General features: G+C 33.9%; 2 protein-coding genes and 1 long non-coding RNA gene across 9 annotated transcripts in view; 2 read left to right on the forward strand and 1 right to left on the reverse strand.

Moving 5' to 3' along the window:
* The first annotated feature begins 32 nt into the window (after nt 1-32).
* LOC100872423 (endoplasmic reticulum aminopeptidase 1) lies at nt 33-14,714 on the forward strand. 6 transcript variants are annotated; one of them, XM_012489087.3, is made up of 15 exons: nt 33-398; nt 2,750-3,837; nt 8,079-8,228; nt 8,372-8,457; nt 8,965-9,061; nt 9,164-9,246; nt 9,316-9,521; nt 9,670-9,850; nt 9,922-10,147; nt 10,244-10,806; nt 10,971-11,202; nt 11,280-11,685; nt 11,806-11,948; nt 12,020-12,366; nt 12,553-14,714. In XM_012489087.3, exons 2-15 carry the CDS (start codon nt 3,705-3,707, stop codon nt 12,706-12,708), a joined length of 3,009 nt encoding a protein of 1,002 aa, XP_012344541.3. In that variant the 5' UTR covers nt 33-398; nt 2,750-3,704; the 3' UTR covers nt 12,709-14,714. The 6 variants fall into 6 exon arrangements, with proteins under 6 accessions (XP_012344541.3, XP_086767885.1, XP_086767886.1 ...); XM_086911759.1 differs by having other exon boundaries at nt 11,806-11,903; nt 11,999-12,366; XM_086911760.1 differs by having other exon boundaries at nt 11,806-11,903.
* Nucleotides 160-1,389, reverse strand: LOC147656994 (uncharacterized). Its single transcript, XR_015293231.1, has 2 exons — nt 1,111-1,389; nt 160-543 (listed from the first exon to the last, which is right to left on the reverse strand). It is a non-coding gene; the product is annotated as an uncharacterized LOC147656994 (long non-coding RNA).
* Nucleotides 14,715-18,140: 3,426 nt separating the features above from the next.
* Nucleotides 18,141-24,845, forward strand: part of cnc (NFE2 like bZIP transcription factor cap-n-collar) — a 75,566-nt gene continuing 68,861 nt past the window's right edge. Inside the window, exon 1 of one of the 2 annotated variants that reach the window (XM_003695484.4) lies at nt 18,141-18,623. In XM_003695484.4, coding sequence (XP_003695532.1) covers nt 18,534-18,623 — 90 coding nt within the window. In that variant the 5' untranslated portion in view covers nt 18,141-18,533. Of the gene's footprint in view, nt 18,624-19,859; nt 21,219-24,845 lie in introns of those variants that run through there. The other variant, XM_086911763.1, reaches the window with a different exon arrangement.

The following is a 24,845-nucleotide window of genomic DNA, read 5'->3' on the forward strand; positions in this document are numbered from 1 at the left end:
TCTCAAACTCCCCTCGCTCAGTGCCATTCTCACCGTTCGACCGTTTACACGGGCGATGCTGCCTCCCATCGTCTCCTCGTGCATCCGTCGTACAGTCCGTCGAGTTTAATCATCGGCAGCGATGCGATCGTCGCCACGGCTCGTCCAACGCCACCGCGCCTTTTTCTTTTCTTCTCCAACTTCGATCCGCTCAATCTACCGCGGCGCGCATAAATATTTCCTTCCGCCTCCGATCTTCGAGTAGTAGAAGTAGTGAAGTGCCGGTTCCACTCGCGTTTTCTTCTACGTTTCTCCCTTCGATCATCGTCATCATCGTCGTCGTCACGAATTTCGAATATCGATCGATTTCGTTTCCCGTCGAATCGACCGAATCCTTTTGCTCACTGGTTGGAAACGAGGTTAGTTTTCTATCTTCCTTTCTCTTTTCTTTTCGTTTCTTTTTCATCCTTTTTCAACGTTTCTTTCGTCCAATTACCACACGCATATTCCAAATTCATATTCCTTTGATCCTTTCCTCTTTTTCCTCGATTTCGTTTTTTCTTACTGCGTAGGATATATATATATATATTATTAAGCAGTTGGAAAATATGGTGTAACGATATCGATGTACGGTGGGACACTCGAGTCTTTGTATTTTAACGGTTTCGTTTGTTTGGAGGGATTTCTCGACCGCGAACTGGGCAGGGTCAACGTTCTATCACGAGGTAGCGTTCGTGTATCACACGCGCACACAAATGCCGTTACCCGTGTAGTGAACAGAAGTAAGGATGAAACAAAAAGTTGCGCATTCTATTTCTCTTTCCGTTGAAAATTCCCTCGGTATAAATAAGAAAACTCGCCGCCTGCTTCGTCTCGCGCCATTCGCTCGCCGTATTCTCCGAATTACGGAGAAGGAAAGTAGAAAAGGCGAGAAATTCGTCCGGCTTCGTCCGTACTCGGCCGATAACAAAACTAATTAAAAATTAATATTTAGAAATTTTTTCGAGAAAAAATTTGTGTCTTCGTAAAACGTTTTTAGAGAATATCGTTATTATATTTTGACTGGCTATATCCGTTGTCGAAGGATTATTCGCGACGTAGTACGAATTGATATTAAAAATAAATAATTACGCTTTGCTTTTTTCATCCACTTGCGAAAATTAATGAGAAAATAGTTAATTCTAATAATTGAATAGTATTTATATATATATAAAAATTTAATATAATAATCTTTTAAATGTGAAAACGTATCTTCGTATAAATATCGAAATCGCACGATAAAAATTTACATTTCGAAGGAAATATTACGTAGCATTAATAATATAAAGTTAGATACAAAAACATCCTGAAATTAGAGATAATTTTCTCGTAACCTTCACTCGTGTGCACATGCATGTCATTTATTATGCAACGTAGTATAAATAGAATTGCTAGCAAAGTTTTTGTAAGCAAAACTAGCTGCAAGAAAAATATGTGCAATTTATTATATACACTATAAATCCGTAATTGTCAAAATGGCAATAAATTGTATAAAATTAATCATCGAAGAAAAATTTTTAAAAATAACGTTTCCTCGTAAATTTATTAATTGTCTTTGTCACATTCGATGAATCGAACGAACAATGTTCTGACAATGTTAAAGGCTTGTTCGATATAGATGCATCGTTTTATATAACGTATCAATTATATAATTTTGATCTTTCAAGAATTTCAATACCGAGAAACCAAACCTTGTGTGTAATAAAATTATAAGGAAATTATTATTATTATTATTTGCATTTTGATTTAATAATACGTTCAACGATACGATTACGATTTAGAGAGAAATGGACATAATTACGTTGGTAATTATGTACGATTAACGATATCGAAACTATGCGCGGTAGAAAAGTTTTGAACGAGTGTAAACAAGAGATTGCACAATGAGCGCGAATTAGTGGCAATGAAGTCGAACCGTGTGGAAAGCATCCGTCTCGGTAAATGCATAATTACTTGTGCCACCGAAATGAAAAGAAAGTGTCGTTCGTGATTCTGCCGGTCCTCTGATTCTCGACGACTCTAATTACAACGTCTCGGCTTGTAATCGTCGTTTAAAATAAAAGTTTCGCACAGATCTAGTAGCGATCTAGTAGCTGGATAATTTCCCCCTCTCTCTTTTAAATACGCTTCAGAGGATATCTAAACGAGAGGATACTTAAAAAAAAAAAAAAAACGATAGATATTGGTGCATATAATTAACAGCTTTGTTGTCGTTACAGAAATAACTTTATAAAATATACTTTGAATGTGTATACATACAACGTGCGATCGGCTCCGACCTATACACCCACATTGTTTTTTACACGTTATAACAAACCTGATAAAATCAATAACAATTTATAAACGTTATTTTATCATCGATTCGAAATAAACGAAATACAATATTATTCGAGTTACTACTATTCGAGGCTCGAACTTTTCTTCTGTTGAACAAAAGGAGCACAAGGATTTGTAATTGGCGGCATATCGTAAAGTGACGTATGTTATTATACGCGCTCTTTCTCGTCTCGCTGTTTCGTTAAATGACTCCGATGTGGATGTAAAAATTAATACATTCTTTCGCGGATCTCTCGCTTTGCGGCCAATTTCGATCGAATAAATGGAAATTGTTGCGACATACTTACTCGATCGTTCCTTATTTCGATAAACGATCGATTTTTTTATCTCTCAATTTGCTCTTTTCCAATTTTCTTTACATCAAATTATCATCGTGTTTTGTATCTTGTTCCAGGTATCGTGTCGTAGCAATACGCCGAGGAAATATCTTACAATATTATAATAATAATAATAATGAAAAAAGAAAAACATACAGATTTACACGAGAACGAAATGAAAACATACATTGCTATTTGTTTATAAAAACGGAACATATATATATATATATATGTATATATACGTAATGCCACGAATTATCTTAAATTGCAACTTTACCGATTCGCTCGTTATATTTTTTGAAAATACGACTAAACTTTTTAACTTAATAGAGATATCAAGATCAGTGTATGCTTTGTCTTTACGTTACAAAGCATAGGTATTTACGTGACGAAAGCTAGGAAAATCATTAGTGTAAAATTGATTCGTTCGACCAGGATTCGTACGATGTGCACTGCCCGAACGAGTGGACGTAATAATTAAAAACGAATCGATCCCTTTTTTTGTAAAACGACAGTATTTGTACGAGATTTAAAAGAAAAAAAAAAGAAAGGAAGAAAGGAAAAAGAAAGAAAGAAAGAAAGAAAGAAATATCGTTTTATATAAATTTGGATTTCTTTTTACCAAAAGTTTCGCGATTGGGACCAACGTTCGCCTTGAGTGATATATCCGTCTACCGTGAAAAGATAAAGTAGAAAGATATATAAAGTATATAAACGTAAAAGGAAGAATATAAGGTGGAATATCGGTATCGAAATATAGACGGAGCGAAAGATCGCGGTGAGGAACGTCGCGTTTGAACGAATGAAAGTTAGCCACAGTCGGATGAAAATTCGTGGATCCGTTGACACGAATGAAAGGGAAGAAGAAGACAAAAGTGGATGGTCGTTGAAAAGCGTCAAAGTCGAAGAATGTGATTGGCGTGGGGCGAAGGAGGAAGGGTGTATGTTCCGGTGGAAAGTGGACGACGCGGTGCGAGGTTACCGGATAAAAAGGGAAGCGGCGGCGGGGGAAGAGGAGGGGGAAAGGAGAAAATGCCAGGGGGAACTTCGACGCGAGAAAGCAGCGAGGCGATCCGGATGGAGCCTTTGGGTAGAACCTCGAGTTCGCGAAGCCCCGGCCAAAACGGGACTGCCAACACCACCACCGAGGTCCCGATAAATTCAGGTGAGTAAAAACCCACTTGTAACCCGGCAAACAACCTTTACCTACTCTCTTAACGAGTCAACTTGCCGCCAACCTCGAGCCTACTGTCGCCACGGATTGTTAACCTGAAATTTTCATTAACGCCACCCTATTTCGCAATCTCGGAGAGTAAAACCATTTTTTATTCTCCACGCGCGGTGAATAATTCGAATAATTTTAATTCTTTTCTTTCTTTTTTGTTTTTCCCTTTTGTAAATTACGTTCTTTACGATTATTTCTTATTTCTTTTATCTCCTTCGTTTCGATCGATCGACGTCTCTTCGAAAATAGCGAGAATATTGTAAAAAAAGAAAAAAAAAAAAAAAAAGAATCCAAAAAAAGAATTTTCTCCACTTTCTGGTGGAACTTTATTAACGCGAGCGAATAATGATTTTGACGAGAACGCAAGGATTTTTTTTAATACGGTTACAAATGACGAATATCGATTGTCAAAACGAGATAGTAGGAATCGCGAGAATCCATCTTTAAGTCGATCGAGTTTATTTATATACTATTCCAACGAATACCAAATATGATCAATATCGATAAAGAAGCGAAACATTTATAGATATCTGAACTTTTGAACTTGTGACCCGTTTCATTTTAGAACAGTGGATAGATTTTCTTTTCGCATTTTAAAAAATTATTCGTATTTTTACACTATTATTCTTAATAATCGATAAATTTCGAAAATAACTCCTCGAAAATTCGAAAACATAATATATATAACTCGTTGTCACTCACGAGTAAGTTTGCGTAACGTTGTAAAATATTTTTACAAACAAGCGTTTCGTAAACGTGCGCTATCTTTCCTACACCGCGCGATGAATTTTTAAAAATCTTGTCAAAAAAAAACATAACTTTTATATCGTATATTTGTCACGATTATTTTTTTTAATATTGACCAGTTTTTTCTTTTAGATCGGATCACGCGGAGTGACGCGTTACGATGAAACGAAACGTTAAGGTAGACAAGATTTACTGGATATATAAGAGAAAACGTTGTTGGTAACCCTAGGGCTTGATTCACGGATCAAAAAGAAGATGAGAAACGGAAATGTTCCCTCCCCCCCGATTTGAATGCCATTGTCAGCATTGAATCGAGACTTTGTCCACGTCAAGAATATTGAACTTGGACGATTGGAACGGTTCAAGTATCGCTCAAGTTCATACTATATGAATCGAAAACTTCTCTAAGAGATCCTTGGCGAATCCATAATACGAGAATTTTATTCCACGCTCGCACATCGATCCGTTCCAATTTTTCGTATTCTCTGCTAGATTCTCGCATCGACTTTGCGCTTCTTTTTTCGATAACGTCAGCTTTCGTTCCAACGCTGAAATCTCTCCAAAAATTGCTATTCGTTAATTATTATCATCAATTATTATCAATTACGATCCGATCGTATCTCCGCAACGTTCTATCGTTTCCCTTCCTTGAATATCATTTATACATATCATTATTTTACATTTTATTCGTAATAAAATGGCGATTTTTCTTCGTTCGTCGGTTTTGCTCGAATAATAATCAATAATCGATATTATTATCGTCGTCATCATCATCATCATCATCATCGGTTATTAATCGGGACGGATAATCAATATCGACGGATTAATAATTCGCTACGATTCAAAGGCAAGGTAAATTCAAAGGCGATGTATACGTATATTTGTACGAACTTTCGTTTTCACGCGTTAAATTGATGAAGCAGATCGTAGCGTAGAGGATATTTCGCATAGCATAAGATTATTACGATTAAGGTTAAACTCGTTTCATCTTGAGAGAATGGAACGAGGACAAAACGAAACAGCATCCCATTGAATATCGCCGCCTCCTTTATCCTTTATATGCAAAAACGAGAATTCTCGGACGTATCACGCATATTTCCCCTCGTCGTATCGAACGTTAAAGCGTGACGATACAGTTGTGAGAATAGCTTCGCAAAGTATAGATAATCGTGTCAACGTTAAACTGGAACGAAAAATCAGCACGAAAAAACTCGAACGTTGATTATTTTTTTATTCCTCTCCTTCTTTCACTTTCGATTCGATTCGACGATGTTATTCTCCGTTACGTACGAATAAATTATTACGATTACGGTCGGATAAAATAACGTAACGTGGGAAGAGGAAATAATGGAAGGTAGGGACGATGAGAAGGTACGTAAGATCGATAGGATCGTGGAAAAGAAATATCGGGATATCGAAGGGCGAGAGGAAAGCGAGAGGGAGAGAATGGTAGAGAATGTTGTTACCAACCCGAGCGTGGAAATAAAAGAGGGGAAGAAGGACTTTGGAAGGGTGGGTCACGGATGGCGCCACGGTAAAAGCAAGCAACCACCTCGGATAGGAGGGTAGGCGAAGCGAGGTGCGGCGTGGCGAGAGCTGCAAATCCACCCCCGTAAAGCGATCCGCCACCAAGGGGTTTGGAAAGTCGCCATTTCTGCCTAACTCCGCAGTCGCTATATTCACGCTTTAATGCCAATGAAATGTCAAGGCACGTCGCGCGTTATAGACTGGCCGACATCGTCGAGCTGTTCGGTGACTTCGTAAGCTCGTGCATCGTCACGTTGTCGCGGCTCTTTGTCGGGACCTCGTTGATCGCGCTTCTACTCGGCTTCCTCCTCGTACTCGTGCTTGTGCTCGTGCTCCTGCTCGTGCCTCTGCTCTGCGTCCTCGTCCTCTGCGTTTTCTTCGCACCTGTGCTCTTTGTGATTTTATCCCCGTCCCCGTCCTCGTCCCCGTCCTCGTGCTCGTGCTCGTGCTCGTGTTCGTGCTCGTGCTCGTGCCCGTGCTCGTGCTCGTGCTCGACACTCGACCGCGTACTCGACCAACTTCGCCTCCACCGATCGAGCCTTTGAATCGAAACAAAGCGGCGAGGAGAGGAAAGAAGAAGAAAGAGAGAGAGAGAGAGAGAGAGAGAGAGAGAGAGCTCGTCCATCCCGTGTCCATCGCGAATCCCCGGTGGAAAAACGTCGAGCCTTCGTCGGTGATTCCTTGACCTTGACACTGGACGCACACCGACAACAACCGTACACGATCCGTGTACGAATCGAGGAGGGAAGCGTTAAGGGAGGAGGAGGAAGCAGGGAGCGACGAGTACGACCGCCCGAATTCTGGCTGAACAGAGAGAGCCCTTGATCAAAATTTTATATGCCACGAACGACGGCCAGGTAAAAGAAATCGTTCGTCGGAGACCGCCGCCGAATCGGTTCACGATGAGCGAACAAGATGTGGATGACGTTGCTTTTCTGACAGGTGAGACAGCGCACCACCGCTCAACGGATACGTTCTTTTCCCCATTTCTTCCCCCATTTCCTTTCTTCCCATTCCTCTCTCCCTCGTTTTCCTTCCTTCTTTCCCTCCCTTTTTCACACGCGCCGATTCCTTTCCTCCTCCTCCTCCTCCTCCTCCTCTCCGCCAATCGTTCGACCAGATGGCCCACTTACGACCCTCCGGGCTACGAATAGACTATACGAGGAGCACGTGCGTGCGATCAATAAAGGAGAAGCTTCCGATCTTTCGAATTGAAACGCGCGATCCTTCTCTTCGCCTCGATCTCTTCGAAATCGCGGTGATATAACCTCGCGCGTGCGTTCGTCCACCCATGGAGCGTTCATTGCTCCATGAATGGACGATTACGACGTGTACGTAACCTTCGTCAACGCCAACTTATTTCCCCGCGAATTCGTCGCGATAAAATTACTCTCGCTATTCTCGAAAAACCTGCGTTTGCGTTTTTGTTTACTTCTACCACTTCGCCTACTCCTTCCTCTTTCGCATCGAACGAACGTTGCGCGTGCGTCCAATTACAAAATTATCATCTTCCAATTCGTGAAACTGGAATTCGATAATAAAATATGCACGAGCGTCTCACGTGTTTTCGAGTAACCGCATTAACGTCACTGTCGCTCGTCTCTCGACAATCAAAAATCTGGGTCAAGTGTGTAACCGAGGACGGGAAACCTGTTTCTCACGTTAGTAGACGTTTTATGTTTGGAAATCTCGTTGCTCGCGTTTCTATTTCACTCTTTTTCTTCTTCTTCTTCTTCTTCTTCTTTCTTTCTTTTTTCTCTCTTATTCTTTAATACGAATCCAATTGGTTTGTACGTTATTGTAAAAATAAACTTTTACTAAATTTTTACGCGGTTAAATCTTTTCTATATATATATACGTACGTGTATATAAGATTGGATCACTCTTCAGGAGATCCTTTGTTCCAGGAGACAGTAACACAGGATTGCACAAACGTAGTATTTACGAGCATAATGGAATTGTGTGTTCTCAAAAAAGGGCTCTCTGCATAGCTACCGTTGTTTTTGCGATCCTTTTCGCCATATCACTCATCATTGCCTTCGCGGGACCACAAAACGGTAGTGTAAAATTCCATCCAAATAAATTTGTAAATAAAAAAAGGAGGGAAATCGTTCGTCGAGTTTCACTCCTCCTTATTTTTCCCCCTTTATAATATTATTGGTTTTCTCGTTTTTTTTTTTTTTTTTTCCGTTTTTAATAGACTGCCCTTGCGCTGGAGAGAAGCCAGCCATCGCGGATATCGAGGACGATGAAAAAAGCAGCGAGCCTCTTGCGACTAATGGAGAGGTATGGTTATTATTATTATTATTATTATTATTTGTGTTTCCCTTGATGACGATTGCGCAACGTCGAGCAAATGGAGCGAAGTGGATCCAGTGTTTGTTTCGCGTATTCTGGACGAATTCCTCGAATTAATATCGCGGTCGAGTCGATTCGGGTCGCAAAAGAAATTAGAACGCGTACAAAGTGTGAAATATACGTATATAGATTCGACGTACATAATACAACGTACGTTGCAATAATATAGGTTCCGTGTGTGTGTGTGTGTGTCGGTATTCAATGGTCGCACCAAGATATGCTCGAACCTAACTGTGAACGAACTACGAAACGCGTTGGCGGGAAATCAATCGTAATACGTCACCGTGTGTGATCTATAGTATAGCTGCTATACTCGTGTACCGCCGAAAATCGTTCGTAAAATTGTATCGTTTTGGAAAACGCGGAAAACGGATAGATGGATTCTTTTACTCGATCGTTTCGAAAATAAATTGATCGAACAGGAATCGTTTACAGGTATTCCCTTGGAATAACGTGAGATTGCCTACGTTTGCGCATCCTACCAGGTACAATATCACCATCCATCCAAATCTTACAACGTTAGAGGTAAAAGGTAAGGTAAACGACGTATATATATATAAATTCGACGTATATTCGATAATAATTATTCGCGCAATTTCGTGGCACAAATTAACTCGTTAATTTGCACTTTCAGGACAGGTCACGATCGAATTCTACGTCGATAAAGAGATCAACTATATCGTCTTCCATAGTAAAAATTTGACAATAAACGAGAAAGTGAGTGTAAAGTGTTTTCTTTTTTTTTTTTTTTTTTTGGTGTAATTTTAATCGCATCGTCGTTTTCAGATGGTTCAAGACCGTAAAGGGCACAGATTAAAAATTGCGAGATTGCTGGAATATCCGAAACACCAACAATTATATTTAGAACTGGAAGAGAGCAAATTTCGAAAGAGAGGAAATTACACGGTACATTTGAGGTTCATTTCGAAACTTACCAGCGAATTGGAGGGATTTTATCTTAGCAGCTACGTTACCCCGGAAGGAGAAAAGAGGTCACTCTGAAACTGTAATAATTTTCTGTTTGGAAAATCGTTGAAAATCCCGCGTTTCAATCTCGAGTAAATTTTTAACCGAATTTCTTTCTTTCTTTTTTTTTTCTTTCTTTCTCTCTCTCTCTCTCTGCCTCTCTCCCAACTTTAGGTACCTCGCAACAACCCATTTCGAACCTACGTACGCACGCTCGGCATTTCCATGCTTCGACGAGCCGCAATTCAAAGCTAAATTCAAGGTTTCGATATTCAGAGACAGATTTCACATCGCGTTGTGCAACATGCCTGTAATGAACACCGAGGACGCGGGATTTTACATGGGCACGGGACTGGTGAGTATCGAAACGATTGATACGCATCGATACGTCCGTGTATATACGCGCCGTGTATAATAAATTTTCAGCTTCGCGACGATTTCCAAGAATCCGTAGAGATGTCCACGTACTTGGTGGCGTTCGTAGTGTGCGATTTCAAACGAGTCTCCGAATTAACGAGAAGAAATATTTCCGTGAGCGTTTACGCGTCAGAGGCGATGCTTCCACAGGCGAGATACGCGGTGACCACGGCCGCTCGTATAATGGATTACTTCGAGTCTTTTTTCGGTGTGCATTATCCGTTGCCTAAACAAGGTTCGTGTTCGAATGATTCGATCGAGAATCTTTTTCTTCTTCTTCCTTCCTTCTCTTCCTTATCCTCTTTTTAATCTTGGATCCACTTCACACCAGATCTAATAGCCATCCCCGATTTCGCGACCGGGGCGATGGAGAACTGGGGCCTGATCACGTATCGGGAGACGTCGATACTTTACGATCCGGAGGAGTCGTCGACCAACGTGCACGAATGGATCGGTACGATCGTGGCACACGAATTGGCCCATCAATGGTTCGGTAATCTGGTCACTATGAAGTGGTGGAACGACTTGTGGTTGAACGAGGGGGCGGCCAGTTTCTTCGAATACAAGGGGGTGAATCACATTTCGCCCGAGTGGAGCATGATGGACAAGTTTATTTTAGAGAAAACGCAATCGGCTCTCGATCTCGACGCGTTGGCCAGCAGTCATCCTATAAGCGTCCAGGTCAAAGATCCGAACGAGATCGAAGCGATATTCGACGATATCAGTTACAGTAAGGGTGCTTCCATTCTAAACATGCTTGAAGGCTTTTTATGCGAAGACGTTCTCAAAAGCGGATTGAACGATTATCTGAATTCGCACGCGTATGGAAATGCAGATACGAACGATCTTTGGGCGGCCTTTACCAAACGTGCCAATAATACTTTTGACGTGAAAGTAGGTATAAATTTATACACCGATTATTACACGCTATAATTTTATCTAGAGAAGAGAAAAAATACGCTTCGTTCGATTTTTTATTTATCTTTCTTTTATATTCTTTTATAAATATAAATATATGTGTCTGTGTGTGTATATCGTTAAATCGAATCCATCGGCAGGCTATTATGGACACGTGGACACAGCAAATGGGTTTCCCTCTGATCACGATTACGCGTAACGGGAATACCATCACGGCGACTCAGAAGAGATTTCTAATTTCTCCGAAAGAAAACGATACGGAATCGCAACGAACGAAATCCTCGTTTGATTACAAATGGTATATTCCATTGAGCTACTACACGGACAAAGAACCGCGCAAACTTCACAACGTGTGGATGAATTTAACGGACGGTATAACGCGAATAATTGAAAATAATTATTGAAAAATTTCTTATATATATATATATAAAACAATTATTTATTTTCAGTGACGTTCGAGATACCTAGCGACGTGGAATATATAAAATGTAACGTGAATCAAAGCGGATTTTATCGCGTAACTTATCCGGAAGAGATGTGGGCATCGATCATCGCCACCTTGTTAAACGATCACACCAAGTTTAGTCCGGCGGACCGTGCTAATCTTATCGACGACGCGTTCACGTTGTGCGAGGCAGGCGAGTTGAACGCCACCGTTCCTCTTCGATTGTCTCTTTATCTTCTGAACGAAAGGGATTACGCGCCGTGGACCACCGCCCTCGGATATCTACATTCTTGGAAAGAAAGATTGAGCGAGAGTCCTGGATACAAAAGATATATCGCGTTTTTTAAAAAATTGTTGACTCCAGTTACCAAATACGTCGGTTGGTCCGACGAGGGATCTCATTTGAAGAAGTAACTACTCGTGATCGTATACTATATAGTTTTATACGCGCCCGAGAAGAATATAACGCGATCCAATCATTTTTCTATATATATATATATATATTTTTTTTCTTTCTCTCTTCTTCGCAGATTATTGAGAATCGCCGTACTTCAATCGGCCGTGTCTATAAAATTGGAAGATGTGGTAAAGCCAGCGAAATCCCTTTTCGAAGATTGGATGTTGAAAGGTAAACGGATAGCGCCCAATATACGGAACGTGGTGTACGTTGCGGGTAATTATCTTTTCTTTTTTTTTTTACCTACAATTACGGAACATTAAAAGGGAATAAAAATATATGGATAGGAATCAAGTTTGGCGGTGAAAAGGAATGGAATCATTGTTGGGAAAATTATCAAGAGACTCAAGTATCGAGCGAGAAACTGATAATGTTGGAAGCGTTGGGGGCGAGCACGGATTCTTGGTTGCTGCAACGTTATCTCTTACGATCGTTAGACCGTGAAATGGTGAAATCGCAAGACATGGAAACCGTTATAATTTCCGTCGCCTCCAATTCCGACGGTCAATTTCTCGCGTGGCGTCATCTTAAAGCGTATTGGCCTCAGATACACGATTTACTTGGCAATGGATCGTTGAGCGGACTTATATCCGTCGTGATTTCCAACTTTTTCACGGAATACGACTACCACGAGGTTCGTATACCCTTTCGTCTCTTATATATATATATATATAATCTTGTTGAACCGAACGAACGTCTGGTTTAACTTTACTTTAGCCTAAAGCTTCTCTCCTCCCAGCAGAATTTAATTTCCATCCGATTCGATCGATGGGAAGAAAGGAAAAAGTGGGTTTTAAATTTTTCATGCTTCTCATCGTAGGTTTCGGAATTCTTTAAAAAAGTGGATGTCGGAAGCGGTCAACGAGCATTGGAACAAAGTCTAGAAACGATCAAGTTCAATATTCATTGGGTAAAAGAGAATGCGGATATCGTTGACCGATGGCTGGTGAATTATTTGGACGTTCACACGAGTTAACCCTTTGTTTATCGGGAATGGGAGAGGAACGATGCGAAATTATCATCCGTAACGATATTTGCGCTTTTCGCGATACGCATCGACGCGCGATGCCTCGCCGTGATACGATATCTATGGAAAAGTAAGATGTATTTGTTCGGCGAGATAATCGAATCGTTTATTTACGTTAATTAGTTAAGTGTATCAGTACACGCATATAATTCGCAGATCAAAAAAAATGTCATCCATTTCCGTCACACGCGTCCAAAGATTATTTTCGCCGGTTAACGGACGATCGTTCGTCCAAAGTTTAATACCCTTGGAAAACAATCTTTCGACGGATCGAAACGAAGCCGAATTGTTTACCTATAGTGTATAGTAAAAAAAAAAAAAGAAAAAAAGAAAACGCATTATACACCGATTTATACGCACTTTCGAAAGTACTTATTTACTATACACGCGGTGCGCGAAGATTGGATTTATTATAGGTATATGTATAAAAGAGAAAGATTATAGCGAGAAAAGGGGCAACGTTGTTCCTAGGGTAGTCGGTAACCCAACGTTTTCCGGGAAGAAAGGGGCTAACGACCTACGCCTATTTAACGTTGATTAGTGACACTTTAGTCTCCCAAAATACCTACGTACTTATTTGTACTTTACATTACGAGAAGCGAGCCGAGTCATCTCCATCCCGAGTGATACCCAACCTCCTCCCCCCCTCTCTCTCTTCCCGATCCATCCAGTGCAGCGATTCAACCACACGAATGGTAACAAAATTTCAGGAGAAACGCTATTTACGTATTTTATCGAATCGAGATCGTGTAGCCGTAATACTATCGGTAATATGGAATAATATTTTGGCCTGTGCTAGTGTACGTGTGTGTGTGTGTGTGTGTGTGTATGTATGTACGTACGTAAGATTTTTATTCGATTAACATTTATCGTACGTGGTACGTATAATTACGGATAAATTCCGAATTGAGGACAATTTACGTTCTGTCCAAAGTCCGAGTATATCTGTTTGTAACGATACGTTTGCTCGATTCGCGATATGGATATTTTTAAAATTTCCAATTACCAGACGAAACAAATTGAAGTCGAAGAAGAAACGATCGCCTCGCCAATTGTACGATTCTTCGAATGATCTTATCGATTATGAAACAAATATCCGTTCGCGTTTTCTCGCTCGATTACACGGAATACAATTTGTCTAAATAGCGTATGCAAGTAAGTAATAACGTACTACGTACTTCGTTGTTTTGATTTTTTTTTTTTTTTTTGAGAATTTTGTTCGTTCAAAGATAAATTTAGAAATTTGGTCTTGATTCGGGCTTCGTCCGTAATGCGGCGTACAAGTTACAAAGTTACCAAATATTTATTACGCGATTATTATTTTACCGATATAAACATTTTTGTAGCGATAAATGTCAATTGTACAGTTACCAAAAATCAACGTTTTACATTATACGTAATATAATGGACGACGACGAAAAATCTCCTACTTCGAGGAATTTTGGCTACTCCTCGCGTCGAAATATGTTGTAAATAAAAGATCAAGGCGAACGACGGAAATTTCATTGGGTAAATGAAACGGAAGATTGTGGAAACAATCGGTTAAATATAAGTAGCATATCAACGTGTCGAAGAAGATTTATAATCGGCCAAGTCTTTGTCAAGCAGAAATTCTAGTTTCGTGAAAACGGTAAATCGACGAAGAAGATTTATTTGGCCCCGAAATAAAAAGAACGTGTTATGAGAGGATTATGAGAATTGAGAAATCCTTGGTAATAACTGCGAAAAATCGATGTGTCGTGTATTTGTATATGTAAGAAACGGAACGTTGAATGCGCGGAATTATATATCTCGCGTGGAGCTGATCATTCTCCGTATGAAGTAGCATAATAGAGAATCGGATATTTTATTATGAAAAAGTGTATGTAAATTTATGTATGTAATCTTGTGATGCTTTGTATGGTATGTACATATTAGCGTATAAGGAGGAATTGTGTGCTCTGTGTGTGATCCGGGTGTATCGAAAAAGGTATCTAGATGCATAAAAAATATGTTGAATGCCAACAATTTCTGCTGGCCTTTATAAAGAAAGAAAGAAAGGAAGGAAGGATAAAAGAATATTCGTGCGATTTTGGATTCTTTGATCTTGAAATGCTAATAACGACCTTGAATTTGCATCGATCTATCGTTAGATATATCCCAGTATTTCCTACGTTCTTCTAATTGTTATCTATCGACAATAAACACGTTAAATACGAGACGATGTAAGCAGGGAAATGTTGGGGAGGGAGGAAGAGGGAAGAAAAGGATTCCGTTTATTCCGTTTCGTTTCTAATCGAATTAACCACTACTTAGCATTTCAAGATTAAATCTGAAGCGAAAAATCTAAATAATTAATTGTACGATGTTAAATGTAGAGGGAATATTCGATGACGTGTCGTATGTATGATACGTATAGTACGAGTACAAGTAGATTACACGCGAAACAAATTATTAGAACGATCGGAAAGAAAAAAAAGAAAGAAAGAAAGAAAGAAAGAAAGAGAGAGAGAACTCGAGACACCTTGTATACGTTTGAATTTTATCGGAGAGAAACTATTTTCTATGCGTCTCTTACCTTCCACTGTCCGTATCCAGTGGTCGATCGAATATTGAATCGTGCGTGTTCTCATCACTCTCGTTAAACAATCAAGCACTCGTTATCCAAAAGAGAAAAATTCACGTTATAATTAGTTGTTTCACGCGCTAGAGCACATAATGATAGAACACGATTGATCTCTACCCGTAAAATGTATCGAAAAAACTGCCGACGATGCTTGCAATTCCCCGCGGACAAAAAAATACCATTTTTTTCGAGGTTTATGCCATTTTTTTACATATTTTCGATCAGAGTACAATTACTTCGAATCCCGACGAGTAACGATATTTCTTCTCTAAGTAATATCGTCCATTTTTATCGGATTAGGATTTTCCGGCCGGAATTATTATACGCGCATGTTTACATTTAGAAGAAGAAGAAGAAGAAAAAGAAAAGATGATGGATGAAAAATAACGGCTGCATAAATCGTTGATCCCTTTAAGTAGATTTTGATACACTCCAACGGCGAATTAATGAATCGACGCACAACTAGATACCTTACATGTAAATAGCATATTTTTTCACTAACGGATATTCTCTCTTGTTAAAGATTTAAACGAACGAAATCGCCCCATTGATATTTGCGAAAGCGTTCGGTTCGCCGGTTCGCCAGTTTCGAAGATTACGAAGGGAGCACGAACCGATTGGCCTACTTTACAACATTCGTATTATAGCCGAAAGTATATTGTTTAAGAAGTATAATGCAGTTTTATCGCTTTCGTTCAACGACGAAAATCGCACAGATCGTCATGTTCCTTTACAAACAGATTTACGACTAATCCTAAATTGTCACACGTCATGAAACTCATGCACGATTATTATGTTTTACCAATACTATTTTCTTTTAACGAATTATTACAAAGGTCTAACAGTATTAGAAGAAACCCATTCTTTATTGTGGTATTAAATTATATCGCAAAATTATATCGAATATCCGATCGAAGTAACGACATATATGTATGTGTACGTGTACGTATACATATATGTATATATATATATATATTGTTATGAAACGATTTAAATGATAAATCAAATCCATTAGACGCGGAGAAAAACCGATGCAAATGTTCTACCGAAAGACTGGACATCAGAGTAATCAAGAAGAGTACATACTTATATGTATTTTATGCAATCATGACTCGATAATGTTATGTCTTAAGAGAACGAGGCTGTCTTGCATCTCGTATTTATGAATGAATTATTGATACAACTATATATTGTATACCGTTCTCTACTATACTGTTGTCATAGATATTTTGTTGTATAAAAGAATGCGAGATATGTACAAGCATACAAATGAATATATTATATGTTTAAAATAATTTTTGCATTATCCGATTCATTCAAAATTCGTCCAATTTCAACTATTATTTGCAAAAAAAAAATAAATAAATAAAAGAAAAAAAAAACTTATTTATTATTTTCAACTTTTTAAATATATTTAGGAATTTTGTTTATTTTTTAATACAAAAATTTCAGGAATAAAATAGCTTACATCATTTGTATCATTTTTTTTTATATTTATAGTATTAAATTCTATTAAGCGTAATCCTTATTAAAATTTCATTAAATTACGGAATGGGATATTTTTAATTTGATAATAAAAATATTAAATAACTTATAACGATGATAAAATTTTTATTAATGTTAAATTTTAGTTAATGTTAATAATTTAATTGTATATTTATATATATATATTTATATATATATATATTTTTTTATATCAATTTTTCAATTTTGTATCTATTTATGATAATCAGCAATTATATATTTACATGTTTAATTTTGGTATAAAGTAAATGAGAAATCAGCGCCATCTCTAGATTGCCATAAATTGAACTATATAAGAAGAGAAAATAGTAGAAAAAAAAACAGAGGTAGATTAAGAATTTATCTTCAGCGCCATCTATTGAATGTTAAAATTATTCAAGAGATAATTCTCAATTCTTATTCTATCTCTATTTTTCTCCCACTATTTTCCATCTTTTCTTTTTGTGTTTCATTTGTGGTATTCTGAAGATGGCGCTGATTTCAATATTTTTATCCTATCTTTTTTTTATCTCTATCTTTCTTCCATTATTTTGATACAAACGATAATACACAGACGAGATATGGAATGTCAATTGAACACACTTTCATTTTCGTATTTCTCTTTCAAAATTACATCGTATGTTATAATCTTTAACGTAGAAAATACATGTTACGTATAAATATTGCATTTTCAGCTTTTCAATATATTTCTACAAATCTCATAGTATAATCTGATATATGACGGAAATGTTTAAATAATGAAAATAAGTTATAATAGAGTTATTATGACAAATAAAATAAAATAAAATAAAATAAATAAAAATAATATGCAAAATATTTTTTTCGATTTCTTATTTTATCAAAATAAAAATTTCTAATCCTTTTTTGGTAAAAGTAACTTTTTATAATTGAAAGAAAAAAACATATAATAGTGTAGAATTATCATTATCCCACTTATTTGTCTCACAATAGTTTTTATAAATATAAAATGTTTCATATATTTCGTGTATATCTATAAGATACTTCATAATAAAATATTTATTCTATTTTTTTTTATTTGCAACTTTATATAAAAATTTAGTTTTAATTTTAAATGTTTTAATTTTAATATTACGATGTTATTAATTATTCTAAATCGAATCAATAACTAAAAATAGAAGATCAGAAATATACATTGAATGTTAAGTCTATGCTGCGATCGTGTTTGTGTCAGTATATCGGAAACGTCGATATAACACAACGTGTATACATATTTGTTATTCGCGCCATGTTCAAATAGCGCGGTTCTAGCTCATAATGACGTAGTTCAAGAAAAATTCCAATTATCTCATACTGGAACGACAGACGGTTGCTTTTGCGTCGATCTCAATAATTGCATCATTACGCGAAGAAAAATCTTGTTAAGAATATTTGTCATTGAGTTTTAAGTAAAATGTGATCAAAGATTTGAAAGTTCATTTTATTTTGAAAGAACGATTTATTAAAATGCGTGTGCTTCTCGAAGTTAAGTGACGTAATGTGTTTTTGTTTTTTCATCCTAATAATTCAGTTTTCATTCTACTAATTTTCAGTAATGAGTTTTTAATATTGATCAGTATTTAAGTGATTTTTCTCAAACTAATATATATTTTATATATAAAATTAAAAGTTTAATAGAGACTTCAAAATGCTTCAAATAGAGGATTTACCATGTATGACATCATTGTCACCCGGCAACGATGTAATGGATTTGAAATCAACGCAGCTTATGAATCAGGTAAATAATGAACATATGATTATTTTTAATATATTTGTTATATACGATAAATATAATATATATATTATATTTATATATATATATATTATATATATTGTAACATACATGTAAAATAAAATTATATATATATATATATATATATACGTATATATTCATTTTCTCGTATATATGTATAATTACTTTACACATGTTCACACGTATTTACTTGATTACTCATTATACTTACTTGTATTAATAGTTTGAATATGGCAACTACGCACAGTGTACCAACATGATCGTAAATGAAGTTCCTTTATTTTAGTTTGATTTCATGTGGTTGTATAGTTACATGTACTTATATATACGATTAATTGTTTTTTCTTCTTCACTTTTAATAAATTTTAAATATTAGTATGTATGAAGTGCAAAAAATTGTGTGTATGACTGTATAAAAATATTTTCTTTATATTTTATATTTCATTATTATTAGCAAATATATCTATAAAAAAATTTTTATACGATTGATCGAATTATCGAGAGAAATATCATTTTATTTCTAAATTTAATCTGCAATTTAAACGATTTCTAATTATATATTGATGGTAAAATATGAAATTATATTATAAACAAATAAAAATAAACTTAATTGATAAAAAATAACTAAAAATAAATAAAAAAAAAACTACATACACACACACACACACACACACACACACACACACACACACACACATGTATATACATAAAATTCAATATATATTTTTATTCATAAAACATATATATTTTTAAATCATAAAACAAGAAAGTAAAAGAAATTATCTTATCTATAGATTCTACGCATTTCATTGGAATAAAAATAGTAATATAAAAAAAATTAATGAATCTGTATATATAAATTATGCAATCATATATTCTTCTATATCATTAAAAATGCAATGAATTATACTATATTATACGTATGGTTATATAAATGGATAAACATTTTATATTGATACAGTGTTAACAAATTAATTCATTTAAAAAAAATCCAAATATCTATATATAAATTATTATTTTTATATATTGTCTTAAAATTTATAAATATCTATATTAAACAAATGACGATTGATTTCATATAAGAATAGAAAATTTAATATATAATTATTTATTCTATTATAATTAAATGAATTTAAAAGTAAAAAGAATTAGTCGTCTATTATTTTTGATTAGGGAGAATCATGCACTTTATGCAGCCCTGAGAAACGACGTTGCCGGAGTGAATGCTGAGTCACATATCGCGAACGATCTCTCCCAGGAAGGTGTGCTAGTTCTTTTCTCTGTGAAATGCATTGTATTGCATTAGTATAACGTTATCATTGTTAGAATTACAATATCATTAAAGCAACATGATTTAAGAAAAGAGGTACTTGGCGCTTGTCGCAGGCCTCGAATATTTAATAAAAATTAAAATTTAAAATAGTTTTAAATTCGGTATTGTTCACAGATCTGTCAGTTTCTACTATTAGATTAAATTTTTATTTTTTACTCTAATTGCCGTGACGTGTCAGTGTAAAGAAAGTGTTAATATTGATAAAAAAAATATCGCCTTGAATTGTCAAACAAAATCCAAGGCATGCGTAGGATGTGCGCGACGTGTACTGAAGTTTGACGTTGTAGTGTGTGTTTTGAGGTTATTTTTGTGTTCGTGTAACTGACCTATACTTGTTTAAAGAGATCCAAATCTTTATTTTCATTCTGACAGTCTGTCGAATAAGTTGCTCCAGCAAGAATATAAAAAACTATCTTTTTTAACTATTTAATTTAAATTCTATATCATTTATATAGAAGGAAAGAAACAAGTTTAAAAAGTGATGTTCGATAACTCTAGTAATAATTAAAAACTCTGCCTTGAATTTGTCTTTTATAAAATCGTGCAAATAACATTATTTATATTTGATATATTAAAACATGAACAGTTGTGGAAATATTATTAAATACATTTGGATTGGTTTAAAGCATCGACAAAATAATAATTCAATATGAACATTTGTCTTTTAAAATCTTATTTATTCCATGAATTGAACATATCAAATCACAGTGATAATAAACTAAATTAATTTGATTTGTAAATAAATTTGTTGATTGGAAGTGATTAAAAAGAAAAAGAGCATAATGTTGTGTATAAAGAAATTGTATCATGAGGAACTATTCCAATTAACATTGCTACTTTCTTTATTACGAATAGATCCTGAATCCTACCTTGGTTTGGATATTCAAACCATAGGTGTAGGTTCTTTAGATCTAAATAATGGTTCAAGATGGCATACTGATGTTCATACAATAGTTCATCGTCCTATCTTTGTTCATCCTAAAAACTTAGATTCTATGCTTTTAAACTATGAGAGAGATTTATTCGAAGACTTGAATTCATTAGGAAGATATAATAGAATAAATTCTGGTTTAAATGATATCCATGCATATTTGTTAAACGTTGAAGAATCTACAAGAGATATCGCTATAGCAGGACCTAGTATATCACTTTCCACAGACCCAACTAGGAATATGACATCACCTGATTCATCAAATTCTTCGCAAAACCCAGACGAACCAACTAATACGGCAGAACTTACTCAAGAGGTATTTTTTTTCTTATGCTTTTTTATGTATATTAAATTTTGTACATTAACTTTAATTTAATCATTGGCTTATTCTTGTTTTTAATATTGTGTTTAATTCATATATTAAAAAATATAAGTATAAATACTATTAAATTATTTTCATATACATATTTTTGTATATAACTATATTTAAAATTTCAAAATTAAAAGAATAAATCCATAGATATAGATAAATATACTACATATTATATATATTAAACGTATTACACTTTTTTCTTTATACATAATTATACATATAACATAATTTTAATATCAAGATAAAATGCTTAAAATTTATTTATTTTATCTGTTATTGTTTGTTTATATTTAAATATACTAATTAAAAATTTTTGTGATTTGAAGTGAAAATTCTTAATTTTCGTTTAAATATTAAATATTAGATATGATCAAATATAAATAAAAATTATTAAAAAATTTTTGAAAATATGAAATATATAAATTATATTCAATATAGTAAAAATATTTAATCGATTATTTATCCTTTTATATATAAAAATTATTTTTTGTTGATAATATAATAATATTTTTTACTACAATAAAAAAAATAAAATTTCATCACATCGCATCAGTAAATATATTAAAAAATACATTATCAAATATTGAATATTTCCTTGAATCCTTGAATCATAGTTAAAAATTTCTCATCATTTTTATTTATATACAATTATATCAATCAAAATTTAATATTTCTTTTTGCATTATAGATATTAGATGTTAGAATTTAATATTTACAAAACAATATCTTTAGTTTATTTTTTATTTTAAAAAATAAAAAAAACTTTTTCTTTTTGTAATTTAATTAAAGTAATTAATTTAATTAAAAAAATCAAACATTTTTAAAAGTACTAATATAAATTTAAAAGCAATATCCTATACATATAATGTATAATACTGTATATAATAATACATTTTTCTTTTAGTAGAAATATACGTAGAAATAGAAGTAAAATTCGTGTCTATTTTTTTAAAAGAAAGTATTTACGAGTTATATTTATGTTATATTTATGTTGAAATTGATTGTTTGATATTTCAATAATAATAATTTAATAATAAATTTATATCCTACGTTTTTTATATTTGTAATAAATTGAAATAGATATGATTTACGAAACGAGGAAAATATTTTAAATTTTAATCGAATAAGACAAAATTTGATATTTTAGAATATTTTATAGTGTTTTGTTTGGCATTGGATATTAATTGTGAATTCTTTAAAAATATATATAGTATATATATATATATATATATATATATATATATATAGTGTCATCAGTACTAAATATGTTTAAAATGTAGAAATTAAGCGAGTTTATTTTCATTACATGTACAGGTAGTGATATATTTTACGATCTTTTTATCAATTCTACATAAGTAGCATATATACCGTTTTCTTAGATATCCTTGGATATCCAGGTTACCCATATCAGTTAACTAGGTTAATCAATTGTGTTTCTATGTTTTAATTGTGTATTTAGACGTAATAGACGCTTTTAGGATATTTTATAACATTTTATAATATAGTTTATAAAAATATATAAGCAAAATGATGATATTATATTATATTTGTAAGAATAATGATTTGAAAATTAAAAATGAAAAAATTTAAAAGGTTTAACAGGGTATAAAAGAATAAATATCATATGGATAGAAATGAAAATGATGTGAATTATATTTACAAATTACGTAAATGAATTAGATATTTCTTACTTAAGGCTTTATTGAAATCAGTATTCGAGTCGAATATGGTATAATATAAAATCACATTGTGTCATGTTCAAACTTTTTTCTGACGCTTTATTTTGCTTTTAAATGTAATTTTAAGCGTCTTAAGTGATTTGATCAATTCACTATATATCGTATCATTTGCATATTATTATTCAGCGTTGTATAATCTGAAATCTAAAAAAGAATATTATCAACTAAAATAAAAATTTTATACAGAATCTACTAGCTATAAAAAATTTAGAATAGAATGCATATCATTTTATTATTTTTCAAAATAATATTGTCAAAAATTTAATATTATACGTATTCATGCATATTTATATGAATATTTCATTGATCAATTCAATTATTTAAAAAGAAACAGAAATTAATACGTTCAAAACAAAATTATCGATATTTATAATAGTGGTGCTGTTTTTAAAATGCATATAAAAAAAGTTGAATAAGATATTGATCAATATAAAAGTCACCGTTTAATTAAAGCGGTTGGTCAGTGACATTACGATTCTGAAAATATCACAAATTGGAATTGCAATCGAATTCGAATTCTTTGTTTCGTTGAAATATTTTTCGTCCGTTAGAAATACAGAATAATTAATCATATCTTAAACGAGACAGTTCAGTTTTCTTCGATCCGTGAATTTGATTTTTGATCATGAATTATAAATATCTTAGTAAGCATATGCATCTGATCGCAGACCTCTTTTTATCGCATGGCACTGCATCATCAAAATTTCCTGTGAATTCTCGTACAACGGCCTCGATTGCAAAAATAATTGTGTGGAAATACGCGAATATAAACGCGTTTCTGGTCGACTTCGTAAAAAAAGAAACGAAAGATGCCAGATGCGTCCTCATTTCGTTAAAAATTAAAGGAAAAATTGTACACATCCAATTGAAACAAGTATATTTTACACGCGATTTTTTTAAAGAATTTATCGTCAGTAAAAAAAATTACTGTCACTTAAAAAAAATATATTTATTACTTTATTATTTTCAAATAATTCTACTTTCTTTTTGTCGTATATTTATAATTGGCATCTTGCCGCATCTACTTATGTTTTCTCTATTGCGCTGCATCTCGAGCTGTACTCGCCACGTGCTTGCTTTTTTACTCTACATACACATATATGTGGAGCAAAAGAGAAATCAGATAAATAGCAAACATATTTGTAATATATCTTTTATAAATATGAATTTCGCAAGCAGATTTCAACTTTACGTCATTTATTCGTATAATAATCATATTAATTATATTTTCTTTCAATTAATTAATTTAACGGATTACTACTTTATCGCGTCGATATTCATTGCCTTTTGCCACCATAAAAACTTTCAAATCTTATTATTCTTATTTATTCTTATTTTTTTCAATCAATTACCTCTTATTTTATATTTTATTCTTATCACTTTTTGCAACGCGTTTGAGTGAATCACGCTTTTCAATAAATTTTATAATTTCATGTAAAAATAAAATATTAATGAAAAAATAATTAACATCGCTTTGATTATTTTTTTTTCATTCTATTTCTTTTTATTTATTAATATTATTAATATTATAATTTTTCCAATTTTTATAATATTTTTCCAATTTTTCACCATTACTTTTGCCAATCTATATATTTCGATTAAGCAACGATCGATATTACGTTATGGAATAGAAAATTATTCTAAATATTCATTTATTGATTATGATGCAAAATTATTCGTATTGATATAAATGTAAATCTGAAAAATAATTTTCCAGATAAAAATTGACGAGTACAATACATTTTCATAAAAATGCAATTAAATGACAGAGACATACATTCGTTCTTGAACATCGTACATACTTATATTAGTTGATTAACGTTCACTGACC

This window comes from Apis florea, unplaced genomic scaffold (assembly GCF_048593485.1).
Source record: "Apis florea isolate Af1SG1 unplaced genomic scaffold, ASM4859348v1 contig_3367_pilon, whole genome shotgun sequence".
Lineage (NCBI taxonomy): Eukaryota > Metazoa > Arthropoda > Insecta > Hymenoptera > Apidae > Apis > Apis florea.

What these genes read in the sequence shown, in the direction of transcription:
- LOC100872423 (XM_012489087.3), top strand. Translation starts at nt 3,705, where the DNA reads ATGCCAGGGGGAACTTCGACGCGAGAAAGCAGCGAGGCGATCCGGATG. An exon ending in ATTTGACAATAAACGAGAAA is followed by an intron (nt 9,247 to 9,315) that starts GTGAGTGTAAAG and finishes CGTCGTTTTCAG; the next exon opens with ATGGTTCAAGACCGTAAAGG. An exon ending in ATAATACTTTTGACGTGAAA is followed by an intron (nt 10,807 to 10,970) that starts GTAGGTATAAAT and finishes ATCCATCGGCAG; the next exon opens with GCTATTATGGACACGTGGAC.